Source organism: Lithobates pipiens, unplaced genomic scaffold (assembly GCF_037356315.1).
Source record: "Lithobates pipiens isolate NorthernLeopardFrog02 unplaced genomic scaffold, aLitPip1_a1.2 Scaffold_25, whole genome shotgun sequence".
NCBI lineage: Eukaryota > Metazoa > Chordata > Amphibia > Anura > Ranidae > Lithobates > Lithobates pipiens.
In genome coordinates this window covers 51637875-51665147 of record NW_027507787.1, presented here as the reverse complement: position 1 = coordinate 51665147, position 27273 = coordinate 51637875, and the positions used below count along the sequence as shown (strand labels likewise).

General features: G+C 42.2%; 1 protein-coding gene across 3 annotated transcripts in view; it reads right to left on the bottom strand.

Moving 5' to 3' along the window:
* The window catches only part of ADAMTS14 (ADAM metallopeptidase with thrombospondin type 1 motif 14), a 308575-nt gene extending 282119 nt beyond the window's left edge, over positions 1 to 26456 (bottom strand). Inside the window, exons 1-2 of one of the 3 annotated variants that reach the window (XM_077454435.1) lie at positions 25987 to 26456; positions 24437 to 24834 (exon numbers count right to left, since the gene is read on the bottom strand). In XM_077454435.1, coding sequence (XP_077310561.1) covers positions 24437 to 24834; positions 25987 to 26071 — 483 coding nt within the window. In that variant the 5' untranslated portion in view covers positions 26072 to 26456. Of the gene's footprint in view, positions 1 to 24436; positions 24835 to 25986 lie in introns of those variants that run through there. The other 2 variants (XM_077454434.1, XM_077454436.1) reach the window with 2 other exon arrangements.
* Between the last annotated feature and the right edge of the window lie 817 nt (positions 26457 to 27273).

Genomic DNA, 27273 nt, shown 5'->3' with positions numbered 1-27273 from the left:
TAAGTCACACCTCAAATTGTTTATTTTCTGTAATGTCCCTTACCTTTAAAAAAAAGGTGTTTGTGGAGCAGTTTTAAAGCATCATTAACACTTGTAAAACACCAGTCAAGAGCCTATACTAAAGTGCATTAACGCCAGTCTAATGCCCATACTAAAGTGCATTAATGCTATAGGAGCATTTGTTAGGAGTTAAAAATGTAGTCAAGTGTGAACAAGTCCTTACTGGCACCTGTTTCTGTTACTGTAAGTTGTAATTGTAAGTCTCTAAAAAAATTATTAGGACTTGTAGCCATGTGTTTTTAATATAATTTTTTTCTGTAATGATACAGTACAAGATCACACATGTATAAATATTTCTCAATAGCAAAACAAACGCTAGTTATATGTGATAATCCAGAATAAACTTATATGAAAAATCTCCTTTCATGTTGTGAATTGATGGGTGAGCAGGACAGTCGCCATTGTGGCTTCATCATAGTCAAGATCATATGACGTCCTCCCCAAAATTATTATTATTATTATACACGATTTATATAGCGCCAACAGTTTATGCAGCGCTTTACAATGTATAGGGGGGACATCACAATGGGGACAACACAATTACAGTACAGTTCAATACTAAAGGTACAGGAGGGCCCTGCTCATAGAGCTTACATTCTAAAGAGAGGGGGTGGTACAAAATATAATAGCTGCAGAAAATTATTTGATGGGGGTGGCTCAGGGACATTTAGGTGGGTGTGGGATAGGCTTCCCTGAATAAATGAGTTTTCAGGGATCTCCTAAAGGTGGACAGGGTAGGTGTTGATGATCGGATATACTGGGGCAGGGAGTTCCACTGGATGGGAGAGGCTCTGGAGAAGTCTTGAAGGCGAGCATGGGAGGAGGTAACAAGGGAGCTAGAGAGCAGGAGGTCCTGGGAGGGGACGATTTTGGCGATATCTGCAGATGAGGTTGGTGATGTAGATGGGGGCGATGTTGTGAATGGCCTTGTATGTTATTGTTAACATTTTGAATTTTACACGGTAGGGTAAGGGGAGCAAGTGAAGGGATTGGCAGAGAGGAGCAGCAGTCATGGTTTGGTTAGTGAGGTGTATTAGTCTAGCAGCAGAATTCATAATAGACTGAAGGGGGGATAGCCTGCTTAAGGGTAGGCCATTAAAGAGGAAGTAAACCCTGATGAGTTTACTTCCTCTTTTTTTCCCTGCAAAGGTAAAGCATAATGGACTACTATGCATCGCATAGTAGCCCATTATGTGTCACTTACCTGACACAGGAGCCAGCGAAGTCGCCGCTGTCCCCTGTAGTCCGCCGCATCCATCTTGCTGGTGGCGTCTCGCAGCTCCGCAGCTGTCATTCGGCGAAGCCGCGATGACGTCACTCCCGCGCATGCGCACGGGAGTCAACAAATGCGGCAGTTCCATTCTTGGAACTGCCGCGCTCAGTGCGCCTGCGCGCCGCTGTCTACGGCACATGCGCCGTAGACAGCGGTGCCCGTTTTCGGGCAAATATCTCCTAAACCATATAGGTTTAGGAGATATTGCTTGGACCTACAGGTAAGCCTTAATCTAGGCTTACCTGTAGGTCAAAGTGGTTTGTAAGGGTTTACAACCACTTTAAGGAGAGAGTTGCAGTAGTCAAGGCGGGAAACAATCAAGGAGTGAATAAGTTGCTTTGTGGTGTCATTAGTCAGGAAGGGTCGAATTCTGGAGATGTTGTGGAGGTTAAGGTGGCAGGATTTAGCCAGTGATTGACCCTGACATGTGTGGAGAAGCCAATGGATGTGTTGTTGATATTAATGGTGAAGTCACGGGGGGGGGACTGTGAAGGAGGAAATATAAAAAAGTTTTAGAAAGATTGAGTTTGAGGAAGTGGTGTGACATCCATATCGTTATGTCATTCAGTAAGTTTGAGATCCGTAGGGAGATTGAGGGGGAGAGTTGAGGATTGGAGAGGTCGTCAGCATAGAGGTGGTATTGGAAGCCATGGGAGGTTATCAGCCGGCCCAGGGAAGAGGTATAGAGTGAGAATAGGAGATGCCCAAGGACGGAGCACTTGGTGTACCCCAGCAGAAAGGGAGTGGAGGAGATGAAGTTGTAAGCGACACTGAAAGTGCGCTGAGATAGGTAGGAGGAGAACCAGGATAAATCAGAATCACGGAGGCCAAGGGAGTGTAATTTGCTGAGGAGGAGCAGGTGGTCAACTGTGTCAAAGGCAGCAGAGAGGTCTAAAAGTATGAGTATGGAGTAGTGCCCATTGGTTTTAGCAGTTAGTAGGTCATTGGTCAGTTTTGGTAGGGCAGTTTCAGTAGAATGTTGTGGGCGGAAGTCAGATTGTAGGGGGTCAAGAAGGTTGTTGTCAGTGAGGTAGCGACTCATTCGGTCATGGACAAGGCGTTTGATGAGCTTGGAGGCAAACGGGAGCAGGGAGATGGGTCTTAGGTTATTCAAACAAGTGGGGTCTAGTGAGGGTTTTTTGAGTATGGGGATAGGAAGCAGGGAAGGAAGATGTTTAGACAGAAAATGCACCTTGGGCATGCCCCCACAGGCTGCACTGCAGAACAATCTGTCCCCTGCTCTGTCCACCAGACACGGATGACACAGCGGATGACAGATCAGTGTACTGGCCCTCTGCTGGTACCTTGTAATTGCTGTGACCAGTCACAGCAGATCAAATGATAATTGGGCACAATGGATGGTTTCCATTCACGCTCACTATTGTGTACTATTGTGTTGATCTCTGTGAATGGTCACAGTGATCACATGGTACAGACAGGGCAAATCACAGCCCATGTGCACCATGTGATTAGCTGTGGCCAATCACAGATCAGCACAGTAGTAAACACTGAATGAATAGATAAATAATCATAGTGTGTAATTTTTAAACAATGATATTTTTTTTCTTTTACATACTGTCACCAGTCAGTGTCCCAGATCACCGCCACACCAGGTATATGAAGAAGCTTTTTTTTTTCAAAATGTTTAGTATTTTTTTGTTTATTTAGCAAAAAAAAAAAAAAACAATGGTGATTAAATACAGGGCTGGTGCAAGGATTTTTGACACCCTAGACGAGACCTCATTTTGCCGCCCCCCCCCGGTTCCACCCCTGACTCCACCCCCATTCGCCCTACCCATGTATATCCCACCTTTTTAATGATGTGCCCCCTAAAATGCTGCCTACCAGTGCCCATCAAATGCAGCCTCACCAGCACCCATCAAATGCAGTCTCACCAGCGCCCACCAAATGCAGTCTCACCAGCGCCCACCAAATGCAGCCTACCAGCGCCCATCAATGCATGTTTACTTGCTACTATTCATTCGGGAGTTGGGACACAGACACAGGCCTCCTCCGCTGCTTCTCTTCTGACACTATGTATGAATGAAGCGGCAGCTGCCTGCTGATGCTGAAACTTAGTTGCTTGCTGCAGAGAGAAGAGAGTAGGAACACCACTGTCCGGACGCCCTAGGCGGCTTGCCTAGTACCAGTCCTGATTAAATACCACAAAAAGAAATCTCTAGTTGTGTGAACAAATTTATAAAAATGTAATTTGGGTACAGTGTTGCATTACCGCACAATTGTGATTCAAATATGACAGCGATAAAAGCTAAAAAATTGGCTTGGCCTGTAAGGGGGTGAAAGTGCCTGTTTTTTAAAGTGGTTAATCATGCTTTATGTCAACTCAGTTTCAGTGTGTGCAAGCACTGTTAATGTTATAAACATGTTTTTTTAGGCAAGTAATAAAGGTCCATATGTTATGTCCCATTTAGGCCACTTTCACACTGAGGTGCTTTACAGATGCTATAGCGCTAAAAATAGCGCCTGCAAAGTACCTGTAGAGTGCCTCTCCTGTCACTCTCCTGAGGCGCTTTACACCGCTCCTAAAGCTCTCCCCTGCCCATAGAAATCAATAGTCAGAGCCGCCGAAGCGCCTGCAAGGCGCCATGGCAGGGGTGCTTTTAACCCTTTGTCGGCCGCTAGCGGGGGTTAAAAGCACCCCGCTAGCAGCTGAAAGCGCTGCTAAAACAACGGTAAAGCGACGCTTTAGGCTGCTTTCACACTGGGGCGGTGCGGGCGTCGGCGGTAAAGCGCCGCTATTTTTAGCGGCGCTTTACCGTCGTTTTAGCGGCAGTCTGCGGGCGCTAGCGGGGTGGTTTTAACCCCTGCTAGCGGCCGAAAAAGGGTTAAACCCGCCCGCAAAGCGCCGCTGCAGCGGCGCTTTACCGGCGGTATTTCCGCGATGTCCCATTGATTTCAATGGGTAGGAACGGTTTAGGAGCGGTGAATACACCGCTCCTTCACCGCTCCAAAGATGCGGCTAGCAGGACTTTTTTCACTGTCCTGCCAGCGCACCGCCCCAGTGTGAAAGCCCTCCGGCTTTCACACTGGAGTGAAAGGGGCCGGTTTTTTTCAGGCGCTACACAGGCGCTATTTTTAGCGCTGTAACGCCTGAATACCGCCCCAGTGTGAAAGCAGCCTTACTGCTGATCCCCTCATCCTCAGTGTAAAAGTGCCCTTATATTCTAGATTGTATTCAGCTGCATTGAATTACTATTGTTTTGATGTATGCTGACATCTAGTGGTGGCTTAGGACCACTACAACTTGTTTACTTATATGATTTGGTATCTCCCTCTTCTCCCCTCCTGTTTACTGCTAGATAATTCTGTCCAAGCTAGACCTTCCCTGTTTTTCTAATTTGCCCACCAGTCACTATTAGTCCAGAGACAGGATTGAGGAGAGTTAATTTCTTTGTACAATTCAAAATACTGGGAAGCAGCCTCTGTACTGGTCAAATTGTGTCGAATTCAAGTTCTGTGTCTTGGATGGTGCCAAGTCAGCAGGTGACCATGTTTTCTGGACAGACTGGATCTATGGAGGTATGTCTATGCATAAAGCAGCATTTGGAACAGAACACTATAGATGCTAGCAAAACATGATAAGAAAAAACTGTTGAATTCTCTTAGCAGATGATGTCCTGGACTCACATGTACTTCATTTATAAGACCAATGAAAGGAAAGAGGCTGGAAGATAAAGCACAGTGTACCCAGCATTTCAGAACAAGATCTACATATACAGGGGTATTGCAGCTCACACAGGCTGACAGAGGAAACCAGGCAGTATGAGTAGACAAGAATAAAAAAAATGAAAAAGCGCAAAAATACCTCCTAATTTCTGTAACTGAAATCTTACAGATTAGAGTACTGTATAAAACATTACACACCCCCTTTGTCCCTAGTGGTCTGTGCTGTGCCCTGCATGCACTTTTATATTATAAATACTGTTTTTTTCTGCCTGGAATTTGGAGATTGTCCATAGCAACCAAAAAGTGTCCCTTTATGTCAAAAGTGATTTTAGACCAACTAGAAAACAGTGATAATAAATTATAATCACTTGCAGAATTGAGCGATAGCGATTTGTGGGGAAATTCATCATCAAACACTAAATCTAATGACAGCGACAATTCTGCAAATGAGCAAATTTCAGTGTTTTTGGATTTAATTACATTATTGAATAATTTTTATTATTATTTATTATATTATAAACTTTATCATACCTGGGATGTCTGCTAGACTCTGGTTTGAACAGATTTAAGAGAGTAATTCCTAAGAATTACAGGACTACAATATAAAACGCCAAATTTCCATGCAAAATTATTGTACCGCTTTCAGCACCTAAAACCAGAACTAATCATACCGCCAGGGAGGTTAAGTTACACAAAGCCATAGGTTTTCATTGTGCACCATGACAACGTTCTAGCTGCTGGCATCCTCATACCCTATAATGTCATTGGTCGATAAGGGGGGCATTGGGCCATGCACAGCAGCTTTGTTTGCCCTTCCCCGCCCCTCTCCATTAGCATTGGGGTTACACTAGCTGAGTGAGAGAGAGAAACTAAAGCCCCATACACACTATCAGATTTTCTGCTTATTTTTGTCTTCAGATTTACTAAAACCATGTAGTGCAAGGGCATGCCTGATTGCATACAAATTTAAACTCCTAAGGTTTGACCTCATATTATATGGTTTTGGTAAATCTGAAGACAAAAATCAGCAGAAAAATCTGGGGCTTAAGGGAGAAGAGAAACACTGGAATACTAGTCAGTACCAGTATGCAAAAGTGTATTTGCTTTGAAAGAATAAATCACCTCGAACATTGGGTGTCCTACGTGTGTGGATGTTGTTGCATTATGTAAAACTATTAGTTTAGTTATTTACATTGGGGTGCCTTGGGATTGCGCATAATTTGAAAGGGTGTCCTGACTGAAAAAAAGTTGAAAAACACTGCTGAATATTGTACATTTACACCAGTAGCTTACAATCTAAGGTCCCTAATGCCCCGTACACACGATCAGAAAATCGTATGGAAAATACTGCTTTCGAAGCGATTGTATGATAATCGGATCGTTCGTACAGAGCTTTCGAGAGCTGATCAGGACAGTTCATCCGATATTATTCTATCGAACATGCATGAATTTTTTTTTTCGTACGATGCCAGATCGTACAATTTTCGTTTAATCAGTACAGCTATTGTTCGAAAATGCAATACAAATGCATTACAACACGACATCACTTCTGAATTTTTTTTTCTGTCGTGCAGGAATTTTCGTGACTTTAGTAAACTCATCAGATTCGATCTGAGATTAGCATGCAATAAAAAACGGACGATCATTCGTCCGATAATCTCATCGTGTGTATGGGGCATTACTCACATTTATACATACACATACTAGGGCCAATTTAGACAGGAGCCAATTATCCTACCAGCATTACTTTGGAGTGTGGGAGAAAGCCCACGCAAGCACAGCGAGAACATGCAAACTCCAGGCAGGTAGTGCCGTGGTTGGGATTCAAACCAATGAACCTAGCGCTGCTAGGTGAAAGTGCTATCCACTTAGCCACTGTGCTGCCCACCACATTGAAAGTTTTTTTTTTTGCACTTTTTCAATTTTTTTGATGAAAGACAGCTATGCCTCTCTAATATGTTTGGGTTTTAAGAAAGCTTCTGTAAGTACTGAGTTTACTACCATCGGAGACCTAAAATCGATGGTATTCTAACATGCAAAGCCTTTCTCATTGATATTTACTAAAATTACTATTGAATGCCCACTACCGGTGAATATTATGACACATGCATGTTATGGGGGCTCCATGCGCACGCACATTTGCCAGAGGCTTTCGGACCAGGCAGAGACTAGCAAACACTGATGGTTTTATGTGTGTGTGAAGACACCAAAGAAAATGCAGGTCCTGGATCTCAGCTTATCTGCATGCATGCTGTATTTTTAAAGATGGTGGGCCCAACCATAATGGGGACTGAAGTTCCTCTTTAAATGTAGCTAAGTGTATGATTGTATAACAGCCCTGCCAACGCTGGAGTGCCCCTAGTCTAAATTTGGTGAGCAGCTAGGCTCTAGTCAGCCTGAGCTCTGAGTGTTATTGTTCTCTGCATTCATCGGGTTTACCCTAAGCTCTGAATATTGTTTGTGTCTGTCTGTTACTGAGGAGTGTTCTCCAGTAGACAGAGCAAAAAGAAACAATACAACGAGTCCTGTATATTTATTTGTAATCCCAGCCATTAACTAAGAGGTTTAGACCAGGTATGTGACTGTGAGCAGGTGAAGGAGATCAATATTGCCTGGAGAGGATGTCCACTATGAGGACATTTTTTGTTTCTCAGGCATGCTGCTCCAGGAGACCTCATCGGCTTCAGAATCATGTTGCTGTAAGACCCCTTTCACACCAGGGCATTTTGCAGGCGCTATAGCGTTAGAAATAGCGCCTGCAATCCGCCCTAATAAAGCTGCACCATTGTTTGTAGTGTGAAAGCCCGAGGGACATCAGGGAAAAGTCCTGCCAGCAGATTCTTTGGAGCGGTGAAGGAGCGGTGTGTTTACCGCTCCTCCACCGCTGCTCCCCATTGAAATCAATGGGGCAGCGCTGTAATACCGCCGGCAAAACACCACTATTGCGGTGTATTGCCAGCGGTTTTAACCCTTTCTCGGACGCTAGCGGGGGTAAAAGCGTTTTTTCGGCCATGCTATGGGCGATGTGGTGTGAAAGGGGTCTTAATGTGAAATAGGCCCATGCAAGGGAGGATAGGAAGCTGGATAGAAAGGGGGAGCTCCTTCACCAAGCCAGTCAATCGCTAGTGTCAACTTGAAGGCACACATTGAAGAATTATTGACCCTAACTTGAAGGCAGGCATTAAAAATGTTAGTCTCAATGTGATTGTAAATGCATTTACAGGTTCTCTGTAATTATAAAAATATATATATTTTTTAAATGCATTTACAATTACTTTAAGCTGAGACGAGAAATGTTCAGTGTGTGCCTTAAAGTTGACCCTAGCAATTGACTGAGCTTACTCAAAAGGGGCCTTTCACAAGGGCGTGCTCCACCTCATGCAGCAGGGGATCCATAAACAGATCCCCTGCGGAATCAGAACAGAGTGGATATCACTTTTGTAACATCCGTGCCTGCACAGTGGTTTGTCTATATTTAGTCAAACATCTGCTGCTCCTTGTTGAATCAATGGGCTATTGAATGTAAATAGACTTGGGTCTGTTTACATCAGGCTACCTCCGATCTGTCACAGTTAGGTCCAGAAAAATGAATTAAGACACAGTCCTTTTCCATTTTGCTCTTCCTGGACCTGGACGGAAGGTAGCCAAATGTAAAGAGACACACTTCTGTTTATATCTGCCTGCTCATAGACTTACATAGCGCTTCCAATCAGGTCCACCTGAAAAAACTGTGCACTGTGCCATTTATTTTGAATCAACTGCCATTGCACCCCAATGAACGAAAAAATGCCTCTGCAACTTTTTCGGTAGTGGGGCGGAGCAAGACACACAATATGTGAGCATGTGCTTTGGCATCTACTGTATTTGTGCATTGGGGTGCCATTCTAAATGAATAGCAACACAGCACACAAAATACTGCACTAAAGGATAAGTTCACCTTTCATAACATGTTATACCCATGTTCAGGGTCTAACATGTAACATGTTACAAATGGTCAAGCCCTCAAAACCCCTGATTCCCCAATGTGACAGCTAGCAGGGATCTCCTCTCCCCCGCTAGCTGTCACAATTTCGAAAAAACCTAGCCAAACGGGGCTCCGCCCACCCATGCCACTCACTCAGTGTCCTGTGAATGGAAAACAACAAGGTCTGACAGCTTTTGCGGCTGACGGCTTGTAGTTTTCAATGAACTACTACTGAGCTGTGGAGCTCGGTGGTAGTTAATTCTCACTTCCGGTCGGATTGTATCTGCTTGCCCGTATGGAATGTATGGGTACACAGATACAATGGCATACAATCTGATGGAGACCTGCATGGCACCAGTGATCTGCTGATTGCTGGTGCAATGCTTTACAGGCTCCAAAAAAAAAAAAAAAAGTAAATGCACCTTTTTTTTACCTGCAAAAAATGTGCATTTATTCTTTTTTTCTAAAAAGTGAAATTTTCCTTTAAGGCCTCTTGCACACTGTAGTTCTAAGAAGCTGCTTCTTTGAGCATTTTAGCTTTTTTTCCCTCTGCCTGTTAACTCCTCTCCATGTTAGCCTATCTGATCTTGCACACTATAGGCGTTTTCAGCAGTTTAGTGGCAGGTGAGTCTACAGTCAAAAAAACAAACAAAAAATTCACTTGTATGCTTTGGAAAGGAGCTTTTGAGCATAAAAAACCTTCAAAAGCTTCTTAAAAGAGGAGCTCCAGCCCCCCCACGAAAATATTAACGGTCGGCAGCTGCAGCCTGAGGGCTTTCACAGTGGAGCGGTGCGCTGGCAGGGCGTCAGAAAAAGGCCTGCCAGCAGCTTCTTTGGAGTGGTGAAGGAGCGATGAAGCCACTTTTTTTCAAACGCTGGCAGTGTGAAAGGGGTCTTAATATTAGGATATTTACCTGTCCTGGAATCCAGTGATGTCGGCACCCCAGCTGGTGTTCCTGTGAGGGAAATCGGCAATGAAGCCTTGCGGCTCCACAGCCGGTTCCCTGCTGCACATGCATGAAGCACGCTGTGCTTTCTGAATAGCCCGGCGGTGGGGGAAGGAGGAGGGGGGCCAAACTTCCGAAAGATCTCGCTGTGGCAAGGTCCCTCAGAAGTGGGGATGGGTACCTGTCAAAACCAGGTACCTGCCCCCCCCCCCCCGAATGGTGAAAAATGTGGCACCGGGGGGGGGGGGTGGCAGCAGAAGGCAGATAAGCGGAGCTTCCCCTTTTGGGTGGAGCTCCGCTTTAGCACACATTAACACTAGGCGCGTTCCCGCATTATTGCATTCTAATGCCCCACACAGCATTCACAATGACACACAGAAAAATGCACCTGTCCTGACAGCATACATTTCTGTTTCAGCTGATAGTGTAACACACATGTCCTGCATGAAAGCAATGATGCATTTTTTTTCAGGCTGAATAAAACAAATTAAAATAGGCCATAAAGCCTTTCCAATCACCTCAGGCCTCATGGCTGCTAAATAACAACAAGCTGATTGGCTGTTCAGTCAGAAAGAGTGAGGAGGAAAATAATGTCCCCAGTATGTGGTGAAGGAGCCGCAAGCAGCCAACTAAGGGAAGAGCTGTGAGGTGAATGAGGTGTTTTTATTTATTTATATTAGTTATCTGCTGGTTTCATGTATTACAGTACAGGACCAATTTGAAGGGCTATGCTTTTTAAGCTTATTACAGACTAGTAGTGACCTGTATAACAGTGAAGCTTTGCTGGCATTCCTTTGTTGTTCTTTTTGCACTTATAATACTATTAGGCTTACTGATAAACCAATGTTTTATAAAGGTTTATGTACAATAATATATAAATGTACTAGGAGCTTATTAAAACAGAATCTATCAATGGTCATGTTTTGTCATTATTCAACCCAAAAGCAAACATGTATTATATTGCAGCCTACCATATGTGTCTGTTTTCAACCAGACTAACAATGTACGGTAACTATGGAAGATGTGATGGCTGCATTTGTTTCCCTCTTTTAGGCTTTCTTTCCTCTTTTTTTTTTTCTTCTGGTGATCCAACCAGCAAGTCTGTTTTCCAAGCATATGCTCTCCAGGAGAATGTAAGCCCTGGTTCGCACTATGCGGTGCAGGGGAACCGCATTTGAGTTTGAACACGAATCACAACGCATTCCTGTTCAAATGAACATCATTCTGTATGGCTCAAATCATACCAACAACATGCAGGACCCTTTTTTTGGCCACATCATAATCTGATCACATGGGTGCGATCTAATTCTGTAAATTGTACTGCGTTTTCAGGGTGTCGTTAACATACACTCCCACATCAATTCACATGATCAGGCTGCGATTTTCAAGGCGGTGCGAAATCCACGTGGAACGCGCTACAAATTCTGCACCACGTTGGTGTAAATTGGGGCTCAGTCAGTTTTACATGGATGAGATAAACTACTTAAAACTGGCAGAGGTTATTCAAATGATCCGCTTTTATTTATTTACATATGTAAAACCTTTATCCCAAAAAAGAATGTTTGCTGTAACTGTTTATAAAGTGTAAGTTGGAGTTTGGCTTGAATTTGTTAGTGTACTGTATCTAAATCTGCTAATATATTTAACACTACTACCCCTGCCTCCCCCAGAATGAGGATGCTGCTGTCTGATGTGCTCATTCATCCAGAGTTGTGTCTCACGAATACAGGAGGTGTGTTACTGGACAGACCACAAGGTGAAAACACAGTCTGGAACAGCTGTGCCGCAGAAAATAAAACTGAAGCAGCCACCACATCTAATTATTGGTAAGCTGTGATCCAATACATTTTTGGCTTGGGGTTTAAGATTTTCATTTTAAGGCCTCATTCACATTACAATTTGCAAATTTTACCTTATTTATAGAACACTTCTCAATGCATGTAATAATTTAATGTTAGAATCCACAGGTTGTTTACCAGTGCTTTAGTGCATTACATTTTAGAGAAAATAGAATTTTGTGCATCCAGGGACAGATTAGGTACTCTGGACATATACACATATATTACAACAGACATGTCTATGGGCTCATTCACACAGGTGGACTGATGAGCAAAGCCCTGCAGTTTACCTGCCCAGGAGCTCCATACAACCAGGCTGCTTAAATCAATGACAGGTGGACCGCTGAATGGATCTTCACAAGCATACCTGCCAGTACATTCGTGCAGGACTGATGCACAGCCTTTAACACAGTCCCTAAAAACTGTCGCAGATGGATTTTGTCAGTGCCTCACATGCGTTTTAAAAGTGGGTCAAATTCAAGTACCTGTATAATACTTGAATTTGGCACACGCTGTCAGTGTTTTAGAATAGTGGTCATCAACCCTGTCCTCAGGGCCCACTAACAGGCCAGGTTTTATGTATTACCTTGAGGAGATGAAGACTAGAATACTGAAATCACTGAGCAGCAAATGATATCACCTGTGATGTATTTCAGTTACCTTGCAAACCTGGCCTGTTAGTAGGCCCCGAGGACAGGGTTGATGACCACTGTTTTAGAAAACATGCAAGACACTGATGGGTGAATTTTTCAATAAGGCACAACACATTGACAAAAGCAATTAACGCCAGAAAAGTGGCACAGTAGCTTTATTTAATTTTCTCCAGCATGTCTGCCTTCTGAACCAGGCATTGCACAGGTATACAAGTAGAGATGTGTGTGAAGATTCATGTAGCTGCCCTCTTTGTCGGCTGCACAGACCACCTGTGCCACCTGAGTGGATAGCTGATCAGTGCGCCCCTGTGACTGAGGCCTAAATGCATGTATATGCAAGTACACCTAAATAGAGGAGAACTTGAGCTAAAGCCCCATACACACTATCAAATTTTCTGCAGATTTTTTTTTCCTTCAGATTTACCAAAACCATATAATATGAGGTCAAACCTTGGGAGTTTCAATTTGTATGCAATCAGGCAGGCCCTTGCACTACATGGTTTTGGTAAATCTGAAGACAAAAATCAGCAGAAAATCGAATGTGTATGGGGCTTAAGAAGGATCGTTTGTTTACACTGCCCGGATAATCTCTAGTGTGAATGTTGCCTTGGGCTTTGTTCATACATCATTGGCACCTGTACTGTGTGCAGGCTGACTTTGTTTTTTGTGCATCTGCATCCACCATACATATTTTTTTTTTTTTAACCATCTGTGTCCCATTGCAGAGATTTCCCTTCATTTCCTGTCCCGTAGCCAAACAAGAAGTGCAAATTAAGGGAATTCCTTGGGGACCCCCTAGGTCACCAAAACTAGTGTCCCCAATGGAAGATTCCCCTCTATTACTTTTTAGGGGACAACCCAAAATTTGGAATTTTATTTTACTTTCAATGATAATGGTAACAATGACAAATAGGGGAAGTTCAATCTTCTTAATGGGGGCTTGGACAGCAATTAAAACTGACAGGTGTAAGGCTAACTTTTGATTTTAATTGAGTTCAGCATTAAAATGATTGACCTAGCAAAGTCAGACAAATGTAAAAAAAAATAAACTCTGCTTTACTCTATATGTGTAGATACTTCTACATATGTATCTGGTAATTCTTGATACTTGTAACTCTATTTTAGCCTAGATTCACACCGCTGCGGGATTGAAATCTTGCGAGTCCAGCTGAACTCGCACAATCTCATACTCACATGTCAGTCCGGCTTTGGGAACGATTTCAGAGACATCTGTGTTTGTTCTTAAGTGGAGTCCCGACTTCCTAAGTTTGGATCCACCACTGAGTCCACCCTTCCACAGCTCATTGCTCCAATAAACATAGTGAAGCAGAGCTGGAGCGATGCTGACTGAGGCTACATTCACACTGGGGCGGGCGCCGGCGGTAAAACGGCGATGTATTTAGCGCCACTTTACCGTCGCTATGTGGCCACTGGAGGGGCGGTTTTAACCCCTGCTAGCAGCCGAAAAAGGGTTAAAACCGGCAGCATAGCGACATTGCTGTGGCACTATGCCGGTGGTTTAGCAGCGCTGCCCCATTGTTTTCAATGGGTAGGGGTGCTGTAGGAATGGTAAATACATCGCTCCTACAGCGTTCCAAAGATGCGGCTTGCAGGAATTTTTGTAACGTCCTGCAAGCGCACCTCTCCATTGTGAAAGCCCTTGGGCTTTCACACTGGAGACACAGGAGGGGTGCTATACAGGCGCTAATTTTACCGCTGTAGCGCCTCAGTGTTAAAGTAGTCTGACAGTCAACATCGCTCTGCTCGGGGAAGAGTGAGAACCGAGCCATCGGCGGTGATCGGTTCCCAGTACAACACACCGGGGGACAGCTGCAGCATCCACCTGTGTGAGCATATCAAGTCCACACTGGCTTGGAGTGACCCAGGCATATACAATGTCCTATCCAGAGTGCAACACTACTGGAAGAAATGGAAGACAGGAGTGTCAGTGTATACCTAAGCAGTTGGCTCACTCTGGGTGCAGAGAACCCTGTGCATATACATGGCTATGGACAAAGCCAGCATTGCTACCGAAAGAGAGGACAGAGGCTGCTAGTTTTTACAGAGGGAAGGCTAATACCTTTTTCAAGTCCATCTGGCTGCTCTATGGTGTGCTATTTATACAAAACTCAGAGTGCGGCTTTATTCTACAATTGTCAACAGCCCCAATGTAAACACACCAGCTATCTATACAACAGGCCTGCTCTCTAATATCCATACTCTTCTTATTATGCATACGCTAAAGTTAAAATCTTCAGATAATTGGTGTACTAATTCATATCCAGTATAAATGATAACAATGAAAAATGCAAATACTTCTGCAAGCTACATGGTAAAAAAAAAAAAAACACATCACATGCATAAAATATGACTCGATATTAACAATCACTTGAAGGATGGCAAATTTTTGAAGCTAAGATATATGGAGGCTGTTCTTGCTGGACTCTTTATTAAAATAGTTTCCTTGATGCCATGCCAATCGAAAGACTCCCGAAGATCACACCTATATTATCAACAATTCGCACCGGGAGGGTGGGCTTTTTATGCTGAGCTGCCACACATATGCGCCCATGTCGAATGGCTCTTCTGTGCTATGAACGCTCTCATCACAGTAACTAAGCTGTCACGGGCAGTTTTGGATGCATACTTGCGATTGGGAGCTTTCAATCACGTGACCGTTGTAATAGCCATTTAGATTCTCTTAAAAAGTGCGGGGGCAGCGAGGAGTTAAGACCTAAGGATATCATCAAACACATGAATATTTGAAATTTTGAATCCTCTATTGGTGCCTTCTACAATTCAAAAAATTTCCTTTATACGATACATATACACACACACACAGACAGTATCTCACAAAAGTGAGTACACCCCTCACATTTTTGTAAATATTTTATTATATCTTTTCATGTGACAACACTGAAGAAAGAAATTACATTTTGCGACAATGTAAAGTAATGAGTGTACAGCTTGTATAACAGTGTAAATTTGCTGTCCCCTCAAAATAACTCCACACACAACCATTGGAGTTAAAACTGCTGGCAACAAAAGAGAGTACACCCCTATGTGAAAATGTTTAAACTGGGCCCAATTAGCCATTTTCCCTCCCCGGTATCATGTTACTTGTTAGTGTTAAAAGGTCTCAGGTGTGAATGGGGAGCAGGTGTGTTAAATTTGGTGTTATCATTCTCACATACTGGTCGTTCAACATGGAACCTCATGGCAAAGAATGCTCTGAGGATCTAAAAAAAAAAAAAAAAAAGAATTGTTGCTCTTCATAAAGATGGCCTAGCCTATAAGAAGTTTGCTAAGACCCTGCAACTGAACTGCAGAACAGTGGCCAAGACCATACAGCGGTTTAACAGGACAGATTCCATTCAGAACAGGCCTCGCCATGGTCGACCAAAGAAGTTGAGTGCACATGCTCAGGGTCATATCCAGAGGTTGACTTTGGGGAAATAGACGTATGAATGCTGCCAGCATTGCTGCAGAGGTTGAAGAGGTAGGGGGCCAGCCTGTCAGTACTCAGACCATACGCCACACGCTGCATCAAATTTGTCTGCATGGCTGTCATCCCAGGAAGGAAGCCTCTTCTAAAGATGATGCACAAGAAAGTTTGCTGAAGACCATCAGACTGAAGGAATTGATTACTGGAACCATGTCCTGTGGTCTGATTAGACCAAGATAAACCTACTTGGTTGAGATGTTGTCAAGAGTGTGTGATGGCAACCAGGTGAGGAGTACAAAGACAAGTGTGTCTTGCCTACAGTCAGTCATGGTCTGGGGCTGCATGAGTGCTGCCAGCACTGAGGAGCAACAGTTAATTGAGGGAACCATGAATGCCAACATTTACTGTGATATACTGCCGCACAGCATGATCCCCTCCCTTTCAGAGACCGGGCCACGGGGCAGTATTCTAACATGACAATGACCCCAAGCAAACCTGCAAGACAACCACTGCCTTGCTAAAGAAGCTGAGGGTAAAGGTGATGGACTGGCCAAGCATGTCTCCAGACCTAAACCCTATTGAGCATATGTGAGGCATCCTCAAACTGAAGGTGGAGGAGTGCAAGGTCTCTAGCATCCACTAGCTCCGTAATGTCATCATGGAGGAGTGGAAGAGGACTCCAGTGGCTAACTGTGAAGCTTTGGGGAACTCCATGCCCAAGAGGGTAGTGGCAGTGCTGGAAAATAATGGTGGCCACATAAAATATTGACACTTTGGGCCCAATTTGGAGATTTTCACTTAGGAGTGTACTGACATTTGTTGCCAACGATTTTGACATTCATGGCTGTGTGTTGCGTTATTTTGAGGGGACAGAAAATTTGACACTGTTATACAAGCTGTACACTCACTATTACATTGTAGCAAAGTGTAATTTCTTCAGTGCAGTCGCATGAAAAGATATAATAAAATATTTACAAAAATGTGAGGGGTCTACTCACTTCACTTTTGTGAGATACTGTGTGTGTGTGTGTGTGTGTGTGTGTGTGTGTGTGTGTGTGTGTGTGTGTGTGTATGTATATATAATATAATTATTATAATAAAATTTGACAAAAGTGACTTTTTTCTATTTTTCTTTGGAATTCCTTGAGTGTCGTTTGCACATTTGCAGTATAAGATTTAAGGCACTGATTCTATGGGTGCTAGTATCACAAGATTTGGCATGAGATTAGCTGATGTCACTACTGTGCTGTTTACTGTTCTGGCTGGAGAAAAAGCTGTGCCTGAGGACAAGCATCTTCCTGCCACTTAATGAATTTTGTAGAAATATGCTTTTTTGAACCTCTCCTACTGCTGCTGGATTTAGCCATCCGTTCAATAGTTGGGGGGGAGGGGATCGGGGCAGCTCTGACATGAAGAAAAGCTCTGCCTCTACTAATATAGTCTCATCCAGAGAGAGAGAGAGAGAGAGAGAGAGAGAGAGAGAGAGAGAGAGAAGAACAAGACATGGTAATTCAGTAAATGTGAAAAGACCAACTGCATGTAGATCCACAGATAATACTGGTTACTTGTCCTATGAAAATACTGTACATAGTCCACTCGATTCCTGCTGAACAGATATTGCTGAAAAAATTTGTTCTCTTTAAAATAAATAATCCTATTCTGTGCTATTCACAGCAGTACATTTGGTCCAGTGTTAGTACCTCTTTGTCAAAATAACCCTCTGCAACTGTTCTTATCAAAACTGACTAAAAAGTAGCAGATAAAAAGATGGCTGTGTTGTCTAGTATCTGACTATTGTGTGACCACATTACAAAGGCTCACATTATTACGGGACAGTCTTCTAAGGAGGGAGAATTGCCTGTAATTTTTACAATATGTATCTAAAAAGTGAAATGTGGAAATGGCAATTGCTACATTTCTTTTTGCAAACTTTAAGGCTGGGTTCACGCATATGCGGCCGCGGTTCGTGCCTGTGGACCAGCGTGTCCCTGTTCACTGGTTCAGGTGCGAATCGGGTCCGAATTTTTACCTGAAATCACACCTGAATTGGACCCAAAGATGCACAGGACCCTTTTTTTATATATGGACTGCGGCCGCCCTGGACCTGTGTGAATTGGCTCCATTGAGAGTCCATCACACTCACCTGTCATGCGAATTGGGTGGGGGGAAAGCCGCATCCAATTTGCATATGTGTGAACCCAGCGTAAAGGCATGGATTAATATCCGGAGCATGCTTGTTCCAGATCTATGTTTCACTAGGTAGTAAAGGCACAATCAGGATCAGCAAGTCAAGATTTTCTGAAAAAAAAAATACTCAAATTAATTTTAGTGCACACAAACGCAAAGTAGTCCCCAATTTTTGGAAAAAATAAAAGATGAGGATGTGTCAAGTAAGTGGATCCCAAATATGTCAAGCCTCAAAATTGCTTTTGCCTGGAAAACGGCTAAAAAAAACAAAACAAAAACAACAAAAAAACAGTTCTCAAAGTTGTCCATAGTAATGCTTTTAAAACCATTAGAATAAGTTCACACTATTGTGGGCCATGCGACTCACATTTGAATGCTGTGCCTGCAGTTCCTGCAAGAAAAAGGAGCATGCACCTTTTTAAAAATGTGGCCGCATGGAGGTTGGATGAAGTGCTGCTGGATTCTTAATAGGGGAGATCAGCAAATGAATGTTCACTGATCTCTGTCTCTCTCCCTCCTGGCATATGCCATTGACATCCTGAGCACACAGGAGAGACAAACTTAAGGACACATTGTGGTTGGAGTCAAAGTAGCACATTTTCAATCATATAGTTGGCAGCCAGAAGTAAAAAAATAAATTAAAATGGAAATCCAGTCAAAAAAGGAAGAATGTTCTATTAATTATATGTAAAATATCTTTATCTTTGACATTATTAATTTTCTGTATAGCTGATGGCCAAGAGAGTCCCACCCCCACCCCCTCTGAGAGAGAGTGTGAGAGAGAGAGCCCCTCTTAAATGACAAAGCAACATGCTGCAGATTTTCTGTTTCTGCATGGCACTGTGTGCATGGTGTGGCTCTGTGATGGGCACTGTGTGCGTGGTGTGGCTCTGTGATGGGCACTGTGTGCGTGGTGTGGCACTGTGTGCATGGTGTGGCGCACACCCAGCTGAGGGAGCTACATGTGACTGAGTTTAAAGCTCAGTTTCCACTAGTGCGACTTGTCATGTTACATTGGACACATAAAGTTGCATGACAAATCACAGCCCATTGAATTCAAAGGCAAACATTCCCATACTGTATATGCGACTTTGAAAATCGGTGACTTTAAATAGGTGCCTGCACTACTTTGATGCAACTTTGAGCCAGAGAGTATAAAGTTGGTTTAAAGCTGCACTCGTCGTATTCTAAATTGCACAGCTTTTGAGTCAAACTATTGGAAATGTAGCCTAAGGCTAGAGTGTGCCTTTACAGTGTGACTTTGATGCAACTTTGTGCAACTTTGATCCAACTTTACACAACCTTTCAACTCCTCCAACCCTGTATACGCCCACTGGCTAGACAGGAACATGTCCCTCCCAGGAAGTGATGTCACTAGCTTTCGATAACCACACCCACTGGCTGATTTTAGTCTCAGAAGGAAGTAGAATCGAGGTCATGTGATGGCAGGGGCATACCAGGGGGTCACCCACTTCCAGCACGTACAGTCCCTCCTCACCCCCCCCCCCCCCCCGGGCCCACCACACCTCCCCGTCGCCACTTTAAGGCGGCCGCATCTAGTTGTTTTGGCAGCGCTGGCTGGACGGGGCCTCGTCTCGCGCTGCAACCTGATAGGCCCCAGCTCTTCTCGTTCTCCCGGGCACAGGCCGGCTCTGCCCCTGGCCCTTGGACTGTGCAGCACGCCCTCCGGGGGGAGAAGAAGAGCCGGGAGGAGATGGCTGAGCGGAGGGTGTCTCGGTGCGGTGGTACTGGTAGTACTAGTACTTTGGAGGCCTGACCTCCTGCAAGGTGGCCTGCTGCACACACCCGCTGGACCTGCTGAAGGTGAGAAGGAGAGCCGGGCTGTGTGTACAGTATGGAGGGAGGAGGAGAAGATGTCCTACAACACGTGTGTGTGACTGCAGAGACATGACATCATAGGACACGTCATACATATGGTCAGTGTGCAGTGTAGTGGTCAGTGGGGTGTGTAGTGTATAGTGTAGTGGTCAGTTTATAGTGCTCAGTGGGCAGTGTAGTGGCCAGAGGGGTGTGTAGTGGTCAGTGTGCAGTGTAGTGGTCATTGTGCACACTGACCATTACACTATACGTTGTCCACTACACACCCCACTGCACAATATACTGCAGTGTAGTGGCCAATGTAGGAATCAGGTACAGTAGGTCAGTTTAGGAATTGGGTAGGTCAGTACTGTTGTAAAGGAAGGGACCACTACACTATACACTGCTGTGAAGTTAGGTAGGTAGATCACAACTGAACTGACAATTGTAATTGAATTTACACCTTTGACAGTACAGTGAGACTCTGGTAGAAACATCAAATGTAAAAAAACACATGTAATGATGCATAAACTAATGTACATTTAGGGCTGGTTCACATATATGCAATGTCCAAAATCGCATGTGATTTGCACCACACTGCAGTGCAAATCACATGTGATGTCTGCAATGTTTTTTTTTTCATTTTGAGACGTAAGGCTGAACTTAGATCACATTAATGACTGCAGGGGAGAATGTAAATGTTAGTGTGGACTTCCACTTTAAACTCTCTGCCAGGAGTTTGTTTACATGTCCGTGCTGCTGCTGCTGCTGCCATAATAGTTGATGCAGTGGAAACTTTTATTTTTTGCCTTTTGTATAGAATGGTGAAGTGTTAGAACCTGTCAAATTTTTATTAATGATTGTGTCCTCGCTAGGGAGAATAAACTTTTTTAACAGGAATAGTGAAAATTTCCACTACTGGGGACACAGAAAATTCCTTTTGCTTTCTTTTTTGCCTGTAAGGAAGGGAATTTCTTGAGTGGGACACAGATGGCAAAAATAAATAAATACAAATTGACAGGGTTTTTAACCATTCTCTACTGAACTCAAAATGGGGAAATATTATAGTATTCTTTAAACATATATTTGAAAGGTTTATGTATAGTATCTTTCAGTAACAAAGGTAAATAATGTTAATGGGAGAATGTTATGCTATATATGATGTAGAAAATCCATGTTAAAGATTTCATTGGTTAGATTTCTTCACTGATTCATGTGTAATTCTGAACACATGTGCATGTTGAGGTGTGAGTAAATGAGTGAAGAATTAGTCATCCAAAATTCCTCAGAAGCTGGAGTTCATTCAAAAGAAAAATAACACATGGCTAATTTACATATAAAACTTTACCAAATGATAGCCTACTACTCACAAAAGACAAACATAATAAGTATTTTGTTATAAATAAATTCAGATTAGATTCCTACCAAACAACCAGAGGAACAGGTTTCATTTTTATTAGCTACACATCTTCTCTACATGGGTTTGTTTACAAACTATATATGCAACCCCAATTGCAAAAGAGTTATGTGTACATTACTTGACATGCACCATGTGTAACTACTACCTCTTTAAGACCACTTCTGAAAATAGAACCACAATATATTTGAACAAATTCCGTTTTTATATGTATCATTGCTACCGCAATTCCGAAAAAGTTGGGGTGCTGTATTAAATCTCATAAACCCATATTTTATTTGCAATAGAAAACACATCAAGTGTTTAAACTGAGAAAATGTACCATTTAAAGAAAAAAAAAAACGTTTTTTTAAATTGATGGCAGCAACTCTTCTCAATAAAGTTGGGGCAGGACAACAAAGAGCTGGAAGAACAGTTTGCAACTAATTTGGTTAATTTGCAACAGGTCAGTAACATGACTGGGTATAAAAATAGCATCTTAGAGAGACGGTGTGTCTAAGAAGTAAAGATGGGCAGAGGTTTACTAATCTGTGAAAATCTGTGTCTGAAAAAATTGTCAAACAATATCAGAATACTGTTCCTCATCGTAAATTTGCAAATACTTTATATAATCATCTACAGTACATAATATCATAAAAAGATTCAGAGAATCTGGAGAAATTCCAGCGGCAAGGCCAAAACGCAATATTGGATGCCCATGATCTACGGCCCTCAGACAGCCCTGCATTAAAAACAGGCTTGATTCTGTTATGGACATCGCTGCATGGGCTCAAATGCAAGGTAAAGATCTATCTTGCAAAGAAGAAGCCATATCCGAATGTAATCCAGAAACACTGCTGTCTTCTCTGGGCCAAAGCTCATTTAAAATGGTCTGTTGCAAAGTGAAAAACAGTTTTTTTTAAATCAGACAAATCAAAATTTGACATTATTTTTTGCAACCATGGGCACTTAGTGAAGAGGACAAAGGAGAAGAGGGACCTTCCAGCTTGTTATTGGCGCTCAGTTCACAATCCTGCAACTCTGATGGTATGGGGATGAATTCTAGCATATGGAATGCACACCTTGCACATCTGGAAAGTCACTGTCAATGATGAAAGATATATCCAGGTTTCAGAGCAGCATATGCTCCTCTCCAGATGATGTCTATTTTATATGCACGGAAGGCCTTGCATATTTCAGCAGGAAAATGCTAAACCGCATGCTGCATCTATGACAACAGTATGGCTTTATAGTAGAAGAGTCTGGGTGCTTAAAGTGGATGTAAACCCACGCTCATCATTTATAAACTAATAGCATACTAGTGATTGATATGTATATACATGCCTCCTGCATGTATCTCTACTTTTGAATTGTAACCTCCTTCTTCTGCATTTGTAGTCCCGCGAAATTCAGGAATCGGTGAGCGGGTCTATATGATGTCATAAGACTCCCCGCCCACTTCTACACTCCCCTTAACCAGGCAGCATCGTGAGGAAGAACCTCACACCTGTAGAGTGAGGGAAAGTGTGTGCACAGCAGAAGGAGCGCATCTCTTTATCTCAGTAAAAAAGACATGAGAATTGCAAGACTGGGCACAGATGACTTAACAACCTCTACTCTACTAGGTAGAAGTCTTCATTAAAAAAAAATGTGGGGGTATACATCCACTTTAACTGACCTACCTGCAGTTCAGACTTTTCACCAACTGAAAATATTAGGCACATCTTAAACTGAAAACTTTGACAAAGAAAACCCAGGATTGTTGAGCAGTTAGAATCCTATATCAGGGAAGAATGGTACAACATTCCTATCCCAAAACACCAGCAACTGGTCTCCTCAGTTCCAAGACATTTACAGAGTGTTGTTAAAAGAGGGGATGCTACAACATGGTAAACATAGCACTGGCCCAACTTTTTAAAACTGTGTTGCTGCCATGAACTTCAAGATCAATTTTTTTTCTTAAAATGGTACATTTTCTTTATTTAAACATTGATGTTTTCTATTGTTTATAAACTATGGGTTTTTGAGAGTGCCAAATCATAGCATTCTGTTATGTAGATTTTACACAGTGTCCCAACTTTTTTTGGGATAGTAATGATACATATATAAACCAATCTTGTTCAAGTACATTGTGGTTCTATTTTCAGAAGTGGTCTTGAAGAAGTAATAGTTACACATGGTTCATGTCAAGTACACATAACTCTTCCAGTGCTAGAAATAACCTCACACTGAAATGACAAAGTATATTTTTGGCATAAGGTTAGCTAGTATTTTTTTTTTTTTTTTTTTTAGTCTGCTGTGAAACATAGTTCTCATCACATAGGATTATTGTTTTCAACCTGAAATGTTGACTGTATAGGAATATTATTAAAATAGGCCACCCATCTTTGTTCTTAAAGAATTCAGGTACAAATCTTGTGAGGACGGTAGTTAGAATGGGATGGAATTTCCAGCTCAACAGTGTTCAGTATTTAAAGGACCATTACGGAGGAAATATTGGGTTCTGATAACTGTATATGGTTAACATTTTTAATAAGCTTCACTAAATTTCTTTTTTTTAAAGTTGCAGGTTATTTGCCACCACATTTACATGGAAGCCAAGTTATTGAGTAGTAGTGACTGTAGCAGGTGTTGGGACAAACTATATTCCTGCCAGTGGTGATTTTAAAATGTTTCTTCTTTCGTATGGCTCTTTTAGAAATTACATTTGAAAAAAACCTGTTGCTGCAATTGCAAGTACCCTAGTAATGTTATAGGGTGTTCCACATTGGACTGCATGTAAATGTGTACAAAAAAATAAGTTTCACATTGAATACCATTGCGGCTTGTGGTAACTGTGTACAGTTGCCAGATTACAATATTTTTAGTAACAGTGGTCAATTTTTATCTTTTTCTTCAAACGACTTTAGACTTCATTCACTTAGCCATAATGATCATTATTTGCCACAATGTCTGATACAATAAAAGCTGGAAATTATAGTCCTTTGCTAAAATAATGACCACTATCTTACATAACATGTTGCCGATTGTGGAATTAACCATTATGTATATTCTTGTAGATATTAAACCATTTAACTTGTTCATAAATAGTTGCATTTGGTGCCCTGCAATACATTTTTATAGAATAGTTATAGAAAATGTACACTTTTTTTTTTTTTCTTGACTCACCAGTCCATCGCAATTGCTAATTGCCACAGTTGCTCCAGGCATATCTGTAATGTCTCCAGTATATACACAACCCGCATGAATGTAATCTTGAGAAATCTCTTGGAAATCCTCCTGCCACTCTATGATAGCCTCATGTGAAACTAAATGTCTTTTGGGTTTCAGATGAAGATGCAGCTGTTTACCAAAGACGGTAACATTGAAATACAAGGAACTATCATCTGACAGAGTCCTTTTGGGATCGGGGATACTTCGGGCCACCCTCTGCCCAGGGTGCTTTAAGGTCAGCCCACCTCTTCTACTTCCTGTTGTTGATACCACGTGGGAAAGATATCGTCCCAAATGATCTGTACTGAATGGTACTATCACACCATATTCACTAAGCTTTCCAGACAGGTGCTCTATTGGAAACAAACAAGAGCTTCATAAGGTTTTACAAAATTTGCATACATTTGATACATGCTATGAACACAGAAAATATGACTTTTGTGCTAAGTGTTTTCTAAAATTGGTAACAGAAACATCTTAATAGTTTGGCTGTAGCCCAACTCATGTAAAAAGTACTTCAGCTTTCATGCACTCAAGGACATCTTGCTCTTTTTTTTTTTTTTTTGTCAAAAAATTTAATAGGTATTTTGAAGCAAAACAGTGGCTGAGAACATTCACACAAAATATCTCCATACTGTTAAGTATTGACCTTCATCAGAGCTGTAAGAAACATTTTACAGCTTTTCCAGCTGCATATTCATTACACTTTCCCCACCAGGGGGGGCGAGTGAAGCCTTCATTGTAGCCCCATCTTGATGGAGCAAGGTTATTGACACCTGTCAACACAAACACACCTATGAATTAATGCACAAAGTAACACTGCATACATGATGTGGACATCCAATGTGGCGTGACCTTGTTTACAAGTTATAATTCCCTACCAATATGTGTGATCATTTACACATACTTGATGTGCACTATTATGATGCTAATAGTTTTAGAGCTTAACATAAATAATAAAAAAAAAAAGTTCAACATATTTCCATCTCTAAAATGTGTATTAAACTGTATTAACCTAATATGCAAGTATGGCTGTTTTAGGAATGTTCATGTTTAAACTCAGAGCTCTATGCCTGAAACATTAATGCCGGTTGTTAACTGAACACTGTGCACTCGCTTCTACTGTCAGAGAGAATTATTAAGCTGTGTCAGTGTAATGAAGTTTAATGTTTCCCACCTAGCAAGCTGTGTGCCAGATAAATCATTTTGGTTAAAAAAGAAATAAGACATTCAGAAGTACAAAAAAAATGGCATTGCATACAACTAGGAAATATATATATATATATATATATATATATATATATATATATATATATATATATATATAATATATTTATCTATATCATCACACTTTGGTATTTGATAAGACTTTCTGTATCAAAGAGTAAGTATGCTTTTGCTTTACTATATGTGTAGATAACATATTTGCTACTTAACCTATGAACTGGTGTACTTGAAATGAAAGGTTTAAATACACCAAGTAGCAGTACTAAGCAAAGCCATACCTTTTGCAATAAATGAATCCACAGCCAGCCAACAGAATGATGTAAAAAAGCAAGTAGCAATTCCATACATGTAGAGAAAATCCATTGGATATTAGTTAGTTAGAAGTGAGTTTGTACAGTTTTTCTAGGCAAGATGAAGTCGAATGAAAGAGCATCCAGTGAGCGAGAAGGTTGAGTAGCTTGTTTCTTCTTTGGAGATTTCCTACTTTGCTTGCTTAGCAGGGCATTTAGAGAGAGAAGGATCTTGCAGGATTTTGCACAGCCAGCCAGGCGTTTAACAATCTGCTCTCCTCCTGTTGCAGTACAGCAGACTGACAGATGAAGAGAGGCACACTCTAGAGTGGTGGGGGAGAAAGCTACACAGGATTTGATACAGTCCTTTTGGACCCTTGTGAACTGTGTACATCCAGGAGAAGCCCTATCCATTTAGGAAGGCAAAAGAAAGAGGGGAGGAGGAGAGAGTGGAAAAGGGAGGGAGGTCTGGATAGCCAGAGTACATTGCAGCTCTCAGCCAGTGTTGCAAGTACTGACATCATCTGTAACATTGTAGTACAGACACACCCAGGGTTCCCTCTGTCCCTCCTCTGGACAGAGGGTCTCCCAAATCTGTGACATGTGGAACTGTACTGTGCCTGTGACCATGGAAAAAACATAATGCGTCCACATGCATTACCTACACTGTGAATAATTAAATCTGTGTTTCTAGTAGGAAAAAATAACTCTCTATGTATTTATTCCCTGTGTTTTGCTCAGTCAGTGTTGAATTTCAAAACTAGTATTTGCCTTATAAATCATTCATTTATTTATAATACATCATGGGACACATTTAGGCTAATATTCATTACCTACTGGGTTATACTTCATCTTCAGCTGAATGGACACTGGTAGACCAAAGGTCTTTAGACAGGAAGCAATCCCCTATATAACCCCTTCCATACATGAAGCACTTCAGTTTCTCCCCTGCAAGGTGGATGGGCACATTTATTTGAGCTCTCTCGAGCTCCAGGTCTTGATGTCCCAGCACGGTTCTAAAATGAATCAAGGGATTGACCGATCAGATCCATTTGAAACAAGTTTATATGCTAAGATAAATGGTACATGAGCCTCGCAAAGAAGACTCAACGATCCTGCAAGGTTTTCCCTGTAATGCGACCTCCGAGCGCTGGACCATGCGTAGTGGAATCCTGGTCACCACAGAGCTAAGGCATTCCTGCAGGGTGCTATGCAGGTCCAAGGGAGTGGACCCTAAAACATGAAAAGGGTATTTAGTCCTTGAAGGTCCTCAAG